The sequence below is a fragment of the Anomaloglossus baeobatrachus genome, chromosome 4, assembly GCF_048569485.1.
Source record: "Anomaloglossus baeobatrachus isolate aAnoBae1 chromosome 4, aAnoBae1.hap1, whole genome shotgun sequence".
NCBI lineage: Eukaryota > Metazoa > Chordata > Amphibia > Anura > Aromobatidae > Anomaloglossus > Anomaloglossus baeobatrachus.
The window spans coordinates 390,796,810-390,810,685 of record NC_134356.1 but is presented as its reverse complement, the minus strand read 5'-3'; the positions used below and the strand labels follow the sequence as shown (position 1 = coordinate 390,810,685).

The window sequence follows — 13,876 nt, the reverse complement described above, 5'->3', positions numbered from 1 at the left end:
TCAGACATTGATGACATATCCTAAGGATAGGCCATCAATGCAAAGGAAGTGGACAACCCCTTTAATGTTCTGCCACACTATTACTATTTCACACATATATTTTGCTATTGTGCACATGTATTTTTATCAAACCCCGATGTTTAGAGTGGCTTCTTTGTTATACTTCTATTGGAATCAACACCTTTAGCAATTTTAGCAGCAAACTTTTCAAACGTTTTTAGTCAATGTCCATAAAAAATGATGGATCCCATGGGATGATCCAAATATAAAGACAGCAGCATTTGCTAAACACTCCTTAAGTACACAGGAAAAATGCTGTGCTGGGGTCTGAGATCTGCACAGTCACCAATGAAGATGAAACATAAGGAAGAACATGTGATAGAGGAGGAAAAAGACCGATCACAGCACATCTGGGACAGGGGTGCCACCTTGATTTTATTTTTTCCTGGACAAGTAATCTGGAAATCACACACATTATGAACAAAATGGGAAACCACAATGAATCCTACATATTATCCATGTACAGCTCAGATACCAAGAACAACACAGGAGGATTGTATGTGAACGCAGAGCCAGAATAATGACATTCCCTTGCTGCATATCTCAATCATCACTAAAGTGAAGGACATCAGTTCTCTTTACCCATTTCTTGTGAATATGACCTGCTTGTGACTAAAGTGGGAAAGTATTTTGGCAATTGCCCTTAAGGGGTACTTTGCACGTTGCGACATCGCTAGCCGATGCTAGCGATGCCGAGCGCGTCGCACATGTGATATCTTGTGATAGCTGCCATAGCGAACATTATCGCTACGGCAGCTTCACACGCACTTACCTGCCCTGCGACGTCGCTCTGGCCGGCGACCCGCCTCCTTCCTAAGGGGGCGGGTCGTGGGGTGTCACAGCGACGTCACACGGCAGGCGACTAATAGAAGCGGAGGGGCGGAGATGAGCCGGACGTAAACATCCCGCCCACCTCCTTCCTTCCGCATAGCGGCCGGGAGGCAGGTAAGGGGAGCTTCCTCGTTCCTGCGGCGCTCACACGCAGCGATGTGTGCTGCCGCAGGAATGAGGAACAACCTCGTTACTGCTGCAGTAACGAGATTTGAGAATGGACCCCCATGTCGCCGATTAGCGATTTTGCACGTTTTTGCAACGATGCAAAATCGCTTATCGGTGTCACACGCAATGGCATCGCTAATGCGGCCGGATGTGCGTCACGAATTCCGTGACCCCAACGACTCCGCATTAGCGATGTCGTAGCGTGTAAAGCCCGCTTTAGGGACAAAAGGCAGCACATCATAGCACACCACTATTTAGATGAAGGAAATCCCTGTGCATCCCCCAATATTAGGCTGCTCAGCTTGTTGGGATGTGTAAAGGACACAACACCTGAATGTGAATCAATGATATAGACCAGAGCTGCTGCTGGCATCCCTCATAATGGAAGCTTGTCCTATCTGCTGTAAAAGATGTGTATTATATAGGGATTTTGGTGCCGAGCATCTCGTCAGGTATAATAACCTTGAGTATTGGTAGACGCTCCTATTGTTAATTGGTCAATGCATTTCGGGATCATATCCAACCTCCATTGTCAGAACTGTTCACAACCTGACATGAGTTGACCACTTATCAATAAAAGCTTCTACCTATACTCATGACTACTGTACCTGATGAGCAGTGAGGCATGATAATCCTTATATTCTATATATTATGCTCAGCTCTTATGGACTTCGCACAGATGACTGCCACTTCCCTTAGTGATCATAACTGACCATCAGCTTACGACCAGCTAATTATTAATGGGTTCTAATCTGAAGAATAGGGTACCATCTGGATAGAATATGATACATAGTATACATAGTTACATAGTATACAAAGGCTGGTCAAAGGCCAAGACGCCTGTGAAAGTTCCTATTGAGGGGCTCACAAAAACATTTCAATTGGATCATGATAGGTTTTACCTTTAAGGAGATTGTTCAAGATATAAAAGAATAAAGCATCCCCTGCCTACTTTGTCCTTAAGACTGACAGTGAAATTGGAGCTGTCCAGCAGATAGATTACAATACTGTATATGGTTTCTAGCAAAGCACAAAATAACAACACCCTTGTAAACCCATATATAAAAAATATATTTCCATATCCGCCAGTATATGTAGGTCTAAACTGCACATTTCACAGAAAAACTTTGATCCCAAAGTCGAATTCCATTAATTCCTGAAATATGCATTGATAATATGCAGCTGTATAACACATGCCATATACAGTCCTGGTGATTACAGAGCAATCAAGCTCCATTCTCTGCTGAACTAACAAGAAGTATAGACAAAAAGAGCCCAGTCTAAGAACACAGCTAGACCAGTACAGATCCACCGGCGGAGCCCAGTATAAGAACACAGCTAGACCAGTACAGCCCCACCGGCGGAGCCCAGTATAAGAACACAGCTAGACCAGTACAGATCCACCGGCGGAGCCCAGTATAAGAACACAGCTAGACCAGTACAGCCCCACCGGCGGAGCCCAGTATAAGAACACAGCTAGACCAGTACAGCCCCACCGGCGGAGCCCAGTATAAGAACACAGCTAGACCAGTACAGCCCCACCGGCGGAGCCCAGTATAAGAACACAGCTAGACCAGTACAGCCCCACCGGCGGAGCCCAGTATAAGAACACAGCTAGACCAGTGCAGCTCCACCGGCGGAGCCCAGAACCGTTTGCCCTGTAACAATAATAACCCGATTGGACTGGACGTGCTGACTGATAATGGTCATTATTACACTTCTGGTACCACATCCACATAATATAACACAAATTCTGTGTATAAACTGATTGCAAATCAAAGCACAGGGGTGAAATCATTCCAAAAAGCAGTCAGATGTAGAGAAGCGTGGTGTATGTGTCCGGGGTACACAATACATATCAATATACCGGGCGGGAGGTTGGGGTAAAGGACAATGAGGCAGGACATGATCAGGTCGCTGCAGTGAATCCCTATGGAGCACTGAGCAGGCACTTTGTATGGATTACTTTACAGAAGGGCAGTGGGGGGCTTAGGGTGAGACCCCCAGAGTGGCAGCTCTCAGCCGCAGCACAAGGCTGAGGACACAGGTCACAGCCCCAAGGACACTGATACAACCACACGATACAAGCACGGACCTCACCTTGGCTCTCATGGGAGACAGTAGTCCTTCCATTGTGCTCCAATCCTCATACCACGGCTATTCCCCTGGTCCTTAGTGAATGATCCCAGGTGGGCACATAGCAGCCCCCTGCCCCAGATAACACCAAACTATTCCACGGCACTCCAGATCGATGCAATTCAATATCGTGATTGTGTATTACGATATCATATCACAGTGGGAACACGATTGTGGGGAGGGCTCCAAAGGATGACTAGCTTCTTTCACAGGCTAGCCCATTGGAAAGTTACAGCCCCCAAGTGTCTGATGTTTCAGACCTCCCGGACATTCCTCAAAAGGCACCTAAAAGAAAGATATAGGTAAAGATAGTACCGGAGTAAGAACGTTACAGAGCCGGTCATCACACAATACAATAGGGTCATATGACCGCACCGACCACAATATCAATAAACAATTGTTTGTAAATAAATGTCATGAAAAAGCTGAAGCAGACAATCAGTATGATAAGCAGAATGCCAGTGCCAACCGCGTACATAATATAAGGCAAGATGACGGGCAGCACAGTGCCAGGAGTATAAGGGCAGCACAGTGCCAGGAGTATAAGGGCAGCACAGTGCCAGGAGTATAAGGGCAGCACAGTGCCAGGAGTATAAGGGCAGCACAGTGCCAGGAGTATAAGGCAGCACAGTGCCAGGAGTATAAGGGCAGCACAGTGCCAGGAGTATAAGGGCAGCACAGTGCCAGGAGTATAAGGGCAGCACAGTGCCAGGAGTATAAGGGCAGCACAGTGCCAGGAGTATAAGGCAGCACAGTGCCAGGAGTATAAGGGCAGCACAGTGCCAGGAGTATAAGGGCAGCACAGTGCCAGGACTATAAGGGCAGCACAGTGCCAGGAGTATAAGGGCAGCACAGTGCCAGGAGAATAAGGGCAGCACAGTGTCAGGAGTATAAGGGCAGCACAGTGCCAGGAGTATAAGGGCAGCACAGTGCCAGGACTATAAGGGCAGCACAGTGCCAGGAGTATAAGGGCAGCACAGTGCCAGGAGTATAAGGGCAGCACAGTGCCAGGAGTATAAGGGCAGCACAGTGCCAGGAGTATAAGGGCAGCACAGTGCCAGGAGTATAAGGGCAGCACAGTGCCAGGAGTATAGGGGCAGCACAGTGCCAGGAGTATAAGGGCAGCACAGTGCCAGGAGTATAAGGGCAGCACAGTGCCAGGTGTATAAGGGCAGCACAGTGCCAGGAGTATAAGGGCAGCACAGTGCCAGGAGTATAAGAGCAGCACAGTGCCAGGAGTATAAGGGCAGCACAGTGCCAGGTGTATAAGGGCAGCACAGTGCCAGGAGTATAAGGGCAGCACAGTGCCAGGAGTATAGGGGCAGCACAGTGCCAGGAGTATAAGGGCAGCACAGTGCCAGGAGTATAAGGGCAGCACAGTGCCAGGAGTATAAGGGCAGCACAGTGCCAGGAGTATAAGGGCAGCACAGTGCCAGGAGTATAAGAGCAGCACAGTGCCAGGAGTATAAGGGCAGCACAGTGCCAGGAGTATAAGGGCAGCACAGTGCCAGGAGTATAAGGGCAGCACAGTGCCAGGACTATAAGGGCAGCACAGTGCCAGGAGTATAAGGGCAGCACAGTGCCAGGAGAATAAGGGCAGCACAGTGCCAGGAGTATAAGGGCAGCACAGTGCCAGGAGTATAAGGGCAGCACAGTGCCAGGACTATAAGGGCAGCACAGTGCCAGGAGTATAAGGGCAGCACAGTGCCTGGAGTATAAGGGCAGCACAGTGCCAGGAGTATAAGGGCAGCACAGTGCCAGGAGTATAAGGGCAGCACAGTGCCAGGAGTATAAGGGCAGCACAGTGCCAGGACTATAAGGGCAGCACAGTGCCAGGAGTATAAGAGTAGCACAGTGCCAGGAGTATAAGGGCAGCACAGTGCCAGGTGTATAAGGGCAGCACAGTGCCAGGAGTATAAGGGCAGCACAGTGCCAGGAGTATAAGGGCAGCACAGTGCCAGGAGTATAAGGGCAGCACAGTGCCAGGAGTATAAGGGCAGCACAGTGCCAGGAGTATAAGAGCAGAACAGTGCCAGGAGTATAAGGGCAGCACAGTGCCAGGAGTATAAGGGCAGCACAGTGCCAGGAGTATAAGGGCAGCACAGTGCCAGGAGTATAAGGGCAGTACAGTGCCAGGAGTATAAGGGCAGCACAGTGCCAGGAGTATAAGGGCAGCACAGTGCCAGGTGTATAAGGGCAGTACAGTGCCAGGAGTATAAGGGCAGCACAGTGCCAGGTGTATAAGGGCAGTACAGTGCCAGGAGTATAAGGGCAGCACAGTGCCAGGTGTATAAGGGCAGTACAGTGCCAGGAGTATAAGGGCAGCACAGTGCCAGGAGTATAAGGGCAGCACAGTGCCAGGAGTATAAGGGCAGCACAGTGCCAGGAGTATAAGGGCAGCACAGTGCCAGGAGTATAAGGGCAGCACAGTGCCAGGTGTATAAGGGCAGCACAGTGCCAGGAGTATAAGGGCAGCACAGTGCCAGGAGTATAAGGGCAGCACAGTGCCAGGAGTATAAGGGCAGCACAGTGCCAGGAGTATAAGGGCAGCACAGTGCCAGGAGTATAAGGGCAGCACAGTGCCAGGAGTATAAGGGCAGCACAGTGCCAGGAGTATAAGGGCAGCACAGTGCCAGGTGTATAAGGGCAGCACAGTGCCAGGAGTATAAGGGCAGCACAGTGCCAGGAGTATAAGGGCAGCACAGTGCCAGGAGTATAAGGGCAGCACAGTGCCAGGAGTATAAGGGCAGCACAGTGCCAGGAGTATAAGGGCAGCACAGTGCCAGGAGTATAAGGGCAGCACAGTGCCAGGAGTATAAGGGCAGCACAGTGCCAGGAGTATAAGGGCAGCACAGTGCCAGGAGTATAAGGGCAGCACAGTGCCAGGAGTATAAGGGCAGCACAGTGCCAGGAGTATAAGGGCAGCACAGTGCCAGGTGTATAAGGGCAGCACAGTGCCAGGAGTATAAGGGCAGCACAGTGCCAGGAGTATAAGGGCAGCACAGTGCCAGGAGTATAAGGGCAGCACAGTGCCAGGAGTATAAGGGCAGCACAGTGCCAGGAGTATAAGGGCAGCACAGTGCCAGGAGTATAAGGGCAGCACAGTGCCAGGAGTATAAGGGCAGCACAGTGCCAGGTGTATAAGGGCAGCACAGTGCCAGGAGTATAAGGGCAGCACAGTGCCAGGAGTATAAGGGCAGCACAGTGCCAGGAGTATAAGGGCAGCACAGTGCCAGGAGTATAAGGGCAGCACAGTGCCAGGAGTATAAGGGCAGCACAGTGCCAGGAGTATAAGGGCAGCACAGTGCCAGGAGTATAAGGGCAGCACAGTGCCAGGTGTATAAGGGCAGCACAGTGCCAGGAGTATAAGGGCAGCACAGTGCCAGGAGTATAAGGGCAGCACAGTGCCAGGAGTATAAGGGCAGCACAGTGCCAGGAGTATAAGGGCAGCACAGTGCCAGGAGTATAAGGGCAGCACAGTGCCAGGAGTATAAGGGCAGCACAGTGCCAGGTGTATAAGGGCAGCACAGTGCCAGGAGTATAAGGGCAGCACAGTGCCAGGAGTATAAGGGCAGCACAGTGCCAGGAGTATAAGGGCAGCACAGTGCCAGGAGTATAAGGGCAGCACAGTGCCAGGAGTATAAGGGCAGCACAGTGCCAGGAGTATAAGGGCAGCACAGTGCCAGGAGTATAAGGGCAGCACAGTGCCAGGAGTATAAGGGCAGCACAGTGCCAGGAGTATAAGGGCAGCACAGTGCCAGGAGTATAAGGGCAGCACAGTGCCAGGAGTATAAGGGCAGCACAGTGCCAGGTGTATAAGGGCAGCACAGTGCCAGGAGTATAAGGGCAGCACAGTGCCAGGAGTATAAGGGCAGCACAGTGCCAGGAGTATAAGGGCAGCACAGTGCCAGGAGTATAAGGGCAGCACAGTGCCAGGAGTATAAGGGCAGCACAGTGCCAGGAGTATAAGGGCAGCACAGTGCCAGGAGTATAAGGGCAGCACAGTGCCAGGAGTATAAGGGCAGCACAGTGCCAGGAGTATAAGGGCAGCACAGTGCCAGGTGTATAAGGGCAGCACAGTGCCAGGAGTATAAGGGCAGCACAGTGCCAGGAGTATAAGGGCAGCACAGTGCCAGGAGTATAAGGGCAGCACAGTGCCAGGAGTATAAGGGCAGCACAGTGCCAGGAGTATAAGGGCAGCACAGTGCCAGGAGTATAAGGGCAGCACAGTGCCAGGAGTATAAGGGCAGCACAGTGCCAGGAGTATAAGGGCAGCACAGTGCCAGGAGTATAAGGGCAGCACAGTGCCAGGTGTATAAGGGCAGCACAGTGCCAGGAGTATAAGGGCAGCACAGTGCCAGGAGTATAAGGGCAGCACAGTGCCAGGAGTATAAGGGCAGCACAGTGCCAGGAGTATAAGGGCAGCACAGTGCCAGGAGTATAAGGGCAGCACAGTGCCAGGAGTATAAGGGCAGCACAGTGCCAGGAGTATAAGGGCAGCACAGTGCCAGGAGTATAAGGGCAGCACAGTGCCAGGAGTATAAGGCAGGATGGGGCAGTTCAGTACCTGGAGAAGTATATGATAGCAGCTGTTACCTGTGCAGCGTGCAGCCGGCCCGCTCTGTGATGCTGAGCAGCAGACTGCCTCTCCACAGACAGTGCATGCGTGCAGAGTGACAGCCAGAGCACAGGGGATCACGTCATCAGCCAGACTAGCCAATCAGCGAGCAAGCCCCTCCGTAGTCATAGTAACACAACGCCATCCAGGCTCTCCCCCCGCAGTCAGTAGTGTGCAGCTAGTGAAGCGGGACTGCTGTCTGTTAACTCTGTCTGTGCCAGCTAACAATCACTGCCTGCTGGTAACAGTTCATAAAGGGTATGGATGAGAATTATTGGTAATCAATGCAGACAAGTAAATCATAGGAGTAAGTCTGTAACTGATACATGGGGAAAGATAGGGCAGAAAATGGAGGATGCTGCTGCCATGTGCCAGCAAGTTAAAATAATAGTAAAAAGCAAATCGATTTGTAGAACTCTCGTCCCATAGCCACCATCAGTAACACAGTGGCCACATCAGTAATAGAGTGGCCACATCAGTGATACAGTTGCCACATCAGTGCCACAGTGGCCACATCAGTAATACAGTGGCCACATCAGTGATACAGTAGCCACATCAGTAATACAGTGCCACATCAGTGATACAGTAGCCACATCAGTAATATAGTGGCCACATCAGTAATACAGTGGCTACATCAGTGATACAGTTGCCACATCAGTGATACAATGGACACATCAGTAATACAGCGGCCTTATCAGTAGTTCCATGGCCACATCAGTGGTCCAGTAGCCCATTAGTGATAACATGGCCACATCAATGATACGATAGTCAAATCAGAGCCACATGAGTGATACACTAGCCACATAAGTGATACAGTGGCCACATCAATGATACAGTGGCCATATCAATGATACAGTGGCCACATCAGTGATACAGTGGCCACATCAGTGATACAGTGGACACATCAGTGATACAGTGGACACATGAATAATAATACAGTGGCCACATGAGTAATGTAGTGACCACATCAGTGATACAGTAGCCACATCAGTGATTCAGTGGCCATATCAGTGATTCAGTGGCCACATCAGTAGTCCGTGGTGTTATGTCAGACCTACATATCAGAAGAGGTACAGGGATGTGGGAAGGCAGTGTTCGCAGTCACCATCTGGCGCCACGAAATACTGACGTGGTCACTTGACCAGGGTCTTGTGGATTTATTCCCTCATCTCTAATAATAAGCCCACTGGCAGACACAGCAGTAGAGGCTCCTGTGCAAGAACAACATATGGGCCCTTTCCAGTTCAATGGCTCCTCATATTGCACATTTCCACCTACATTGGAGGTAGATGTGGCTGCACTGGTTGCACCAATGATATGTCCGCCCCTGAACAAGCTGTTATACGGTCCATCCTTTTCCCATTCACACAGCCATAATTCCTAACTTCTACAGTTCATAGTGTGACATATAACGTCACTGTATTCTGTGGGTCATACAATACAACACTGAAAGTCCTTCTCTGTTTTATCTTCAGACAATAAAAACACAAACAACTTGTGTTTATCTTGTTATTTTGGGAAAGTCGTGGGTTTTTTCATTCATTTCCATCTTGCTTCTGTGGAGTAATGCAGTGACTAGAGATGAGCGAACCGGTCCCGGTTCGGCTCGAGGTCGGTTCGCCGAACGGAGGTCCCGTTCGAGTTCGGTTCGTCGAACGTTCGACGAACCGAACTCGAACCGCATAGGAAACAATGGCAGGCAATCACAAACACATAAAAACACCTACAAAACACCCTCAAAGGTGTCCAAAAGGTGACAAACAACTCACAACACAACACAAACACATGAGAAAGTGACAAGGACATATACTCATGCGAAAACAAAAGAGCTGGACAAGGAAAAAGAGGAGGAGACACAGATATGAGTATATGCAAGGGAACGTCGATGCCATTACTGAGCAACTTGAGCCCTGCTCATTTTAGGCTTCCAATCTGGATAAATTGCCTTAGCTCGCCACGTACGCCTTGGGGAGCTTGTTGTGTCCTGCAGCCAGCGTTCTCTCGGAACCTGTCTTCAGTGCTGCTGGGGGTCTGCTGGCAGATAAGCACACGTGTCTGTCCACTGACAATGTGGACATGGCTCTCAGAGGACTTTTCTTCCCCTGGGTCAGCCAGGGGACGGGAAAGGCACGCGTATTTTTGAGAGTGCTTCATGCAAAGCATCTTTTCCTTTTTCAAAAGGGGGGTCAACTGATGCCAGTCAAGTGGGGTGTGTGTGGCACAATTAGTGGCAACGAGGGAGACTGTGGTTGGAGTCCCCTCGCTGTGTTTCTAAAAGAACCAAGATGAACAAGTCATGGCTCTCAGAGGACTTTTCTTCCCCTGGGTCAGCCAGGGGACGGGAAAGGCACACGTATTTTTGATAGTGCTTCATGCAAAGCATCTTTTTCTTTTTCAAAAGGGGGGTCAACTGATGCCAGTCAATTGGGGTGTGTGTGGCACAATTAGTGGCAACGAGGGAGACTGTGATTGGAGTCCCCTCGCTATGTTTTACATGATTTTCGAAGGGCATGACATGCCTAAGAGGTTGAGTTTCATCATCTGCAACTTGTTGGCAACAGAAAGGCTGCCTTTACACTCTTTTGAGACTGAGGATTTTCTAGACCTTATGCCCATTGCAGCGCCCCAAGAGCCGATGGCCAGTCATCACTCCTTCTCCAAGAAAGGCGTGCCCGCGCTACCACAGTAGGTCGCACACAACCTCACCGATTCCTTGAGAAACTCTGTGTGTGACAGGGTGCATTTCAACACAGATACTTGGACCAGTAAGCATGGACAGGGGAGTTACATGTTGCTGACTGGGCACTGGGTAACTATGGTGAGAGATGGAGAAGGGTTTGCTGTACAAGTCTTGCCGTCCCCACGACTTGTGTGTCAATCCTTCCTCTGTATGTACAAGTTCCTCCACTGCTTCTGCCTCCTCAACCTCGTGTGGGTCCTCCACCTCGGCCCAAACCCTGTGTGGTCAGGCCACCCTTCCTTGTAACTGCGCCCAAGGAATCCCACACACCTCCTTACTATGCTGGCAGCAGAGCTCAAGGCCATCAGGCGGTCAAATGTTTACTTTGAAATGTAGGGGAAATGTGAGACACCGCTGAGGAATTGTGGACGGTTAGCTCTGGAGAGTGAGACCGAGTTTCATCAATGGTTGTCTCCACTCAACCAGCAGTCAGGGAAGGTCGGGTGCGACAATGATGCAAACCAGTCTGCGACCCTTCTTCAGGGCAATGTGACACACGTGCCTTGTATGGCTCACGTGTTGAACCTGGTTGTCCAGCAATTTTTAAAACACTATCCCGGCCTACATGGCCTTCTGCAGAGGGCACGGTGTAACGCCTGCCTGGATCGACACACTCAGATGGGCTGTAAAGGATAGGCTAGAGGCAAGCCACTCACCAAGCTGGACACCCAGAACCCTGAAACCCTTTAACCCCTATACAGTGATTTGGAATTACACAGGGCCCAAGTTGATCAATACCTGTGGAAGGCTGCAGTTCCAGAGAATAGTAGTCATGCAGGGTCAAAAACATTAATTGAGGAAGAGGAACAGAATGGGATGGCCAGGACTTAATCAGAAAACAAGCAGAGGTGAAATGCGGATCGGCCAACAAGGTACATAAACAGCAAGCAGGAAACATAGTCAGGTAACAAGCACACAAACTCATAAAACTGAACTGGGGGTAACAGTAACAAGAGGTTCATAGCTTTGTCTGGCAGTGGTCTGCAGACAGGAGGGGCCTAAAAAAGGGTGTGGTGTCTTCCCATTGGGACCAGAGTACAAATTGATTGAGTGGACTACGTTGGTGACTTAACAGCCGTGTGCAGCAATGATGCAAACCTGTCTGCGGCCCTTCGTCAGGGCAATGTGACACACGGGCCTTGTATGGCTCACGTGTTGAATCTGATTCTCCAGCAATTTTTAAAATACCATCCTGGCCTACATGGCCTTGTGCAGCGGGCACGCTGCTATGTGGTCACTTTCATCCTTCGCACCCAGCAGCTCAACAACTTTCATCACTCCGGAAGTCTTAGGGTCTGGCGGTTAAACGCCGGAAATGCGATGTTCCGACACGCAGGAATTGGAATCTGCACATGTTGCAGCGTGTGTGGCAGCACCGCAGAGCCCTGCTGAAATACGGTATGACGTATACCCTGGGCTAACTTGATCCAGAGGTGGTGCAGATCACGCTGCTGGAGTGGTATCAGATCAAGGACCTATGCACCCTTCTACACAGTTTACAAATGTCGACGAAGATGTTTAGCACTGGCAATGCCATTCTCAGCGTGACAATTCTGGTCATCTACATGATGGAGCACACTGTAAGCATTATTCGGAGTCAGGTATTGGTCCAAGAGGAAGGTGAGGAAGTACAGGAGGAGTCATATGCAGAAGGGATAATAAGATCTACAAGGTCCATACGGTAAGCGGCACCTAGGCAGCAGTTATGGTGGGGGATAGGGATTAACAAGGGCGCATAGTATCAGCAAAAATTGGTGAGGAAGGTGCAGGAGCCATGAAGAAATGGAGGACGAACTTGCGATGGGTATGGAAGACTCAGCAGATGAGTGAGAGCTTGCTCACATTTCGGTTGTGCGAGGTTGGGGGGAGAGGGCAGAGAAAGGAGGCACGATTCTCACCTCTCTGCCACCAACACACCAAGGACTTGGTCCTCCTGGATGCACAAGACACATGAGCGTCTTCTTGCTGCACTACCTACAACATGACCCTCGGCTTGTACGAATTCGAAGTAATGCTAACTACTGGGTTGCCACACTGTTAGATCCCCGGTACAAGACAAAATTTGGCGAAATAATTCCTGCCATAGAAAGGGACGCACGTGTACAGGAGTATCTTCAGAAGGTGGTACGCAATCTTCGATCTGCTTTTCCACTAAACACCAGTGCTGCACAGAGTGAATCTCAACGGTTTGTCATGGATAGGAGGAAATGGTCTTTTACTTGTCCACATCTGAGGGACCGAGGGCTGGCTGTTGTGCTGAGATGGCATTGAGTACGGTGTCCCTGCAGAGTTGCACTTTTGGTCATATACAAAATGAGTTGAAAAAGGACAGATGCTGGTGAAAAGGGGAACAGGTGTGTTGGAAAGGGGAAAAAAGTTTTGGTCCGTGGGTTTGGTGGTTAAGCAAAAGTAACATTTGATGAAGAAACACCATCTGTTACGGTGGGACTGGCAGATTTGGATAAGGTGGTATATACTATGTTACCGCTATATAACGAAAATTAATAAGAAAAGAAAGATAAAGGTATATATCCCCATCAGCAGTCAGTGTCCACCGTGCTCCCAGATGGAAAAGGAGAGGTTGGCAACTGGAAGGTTCGGTGGAGGATACAGAGCTGTGTGGCTATGAAACTAATAGTAGCCTGAACCAAGTTAGACGCCACTCGGATCTTGAGACTGGGAGCCCTGTTAGCGTCACAGGGTCCACACGCCCACCCAGCCCAGGAACTCCCTGTTAACATCACAGGGGCCATTCAGTACGCTGACCGTGTGCATTGGGGCCACACCTGTGAACAGGAGGCGCATCAGCAGCAGCAGGCCTGTTAATGCCACTGGGCTGCACAAGCAGGACTTGTAGGACAGGAGCTGGTCTTAACCGTTCTGCGTTACCAACTGTGGTGGCGGCCTGCATCGACGCCCTATCCCTGCCTACCTCTGGCCTAAAGCCGCAATGGGTTCAACACATGGAGGTGTGCTCTTTCGGAGCATAATAGAAGACTGCACACCTCCTTGTTGTCTCCAGCCCCTTCTATAACCTGGGTCCGCCCCAAACCAGGGTGGACCACAATGCACCTCATGGAGACAAAAGTAGAGTGATACGTCATGAGTGGCATAACTAGCGTCCTATTTGGAACCGCAACTTCAATGATGACCTCATGGCTGTCATGACCCAAACACCTCACCAGTCATCGTCTGACCATCAATAATGAGGTGACAAGTCATAGGGGCGGGCCTCTGCAAGCCATTTGGGAGTGGCCTGGCCACATCGTCAGGACACCTGATGCCCTGTCGTCTAAATGGGCCCCCCACATCAGGGGCAGGGC

The 13,876-nt window shown here is 50.3% G+C and overlaps 1 protein-coding gene across 2 annotated transcripts in view; it reads right to left on the bottom strand.

Annotated features, from left to right (window-relative positions):
* Positions 1-7,845, bottom strand: part of FRMD4A (FERM domain containing 4A) — a 720,232-nt gene extending 712,387 nt beyond the window's left edge. For both annotated transcript variants that reach the window (XM_075345253.1, XM_075345255.1), the window contains exons 1-2: positions 7,792-7,845; positions 3,160-3,480 (exon numbers count right to left, since the gene is read on the bottom strand). In XM_075345253.1, the coding sequence (XP_075201368.1) occupies positions 3,160-3,192 (33 nt within the window). In that variant the 5' untranslated portion in view covers positions 3,193-3,480; positions 7,792-7,845. The remainder of the gene's footprint in view (positions 1-3,159; positions 3,481-7,791) is intronic.
* Between the last annotated feature and the right edge of the window lie 6,031 nt (positions 7,846-13,876).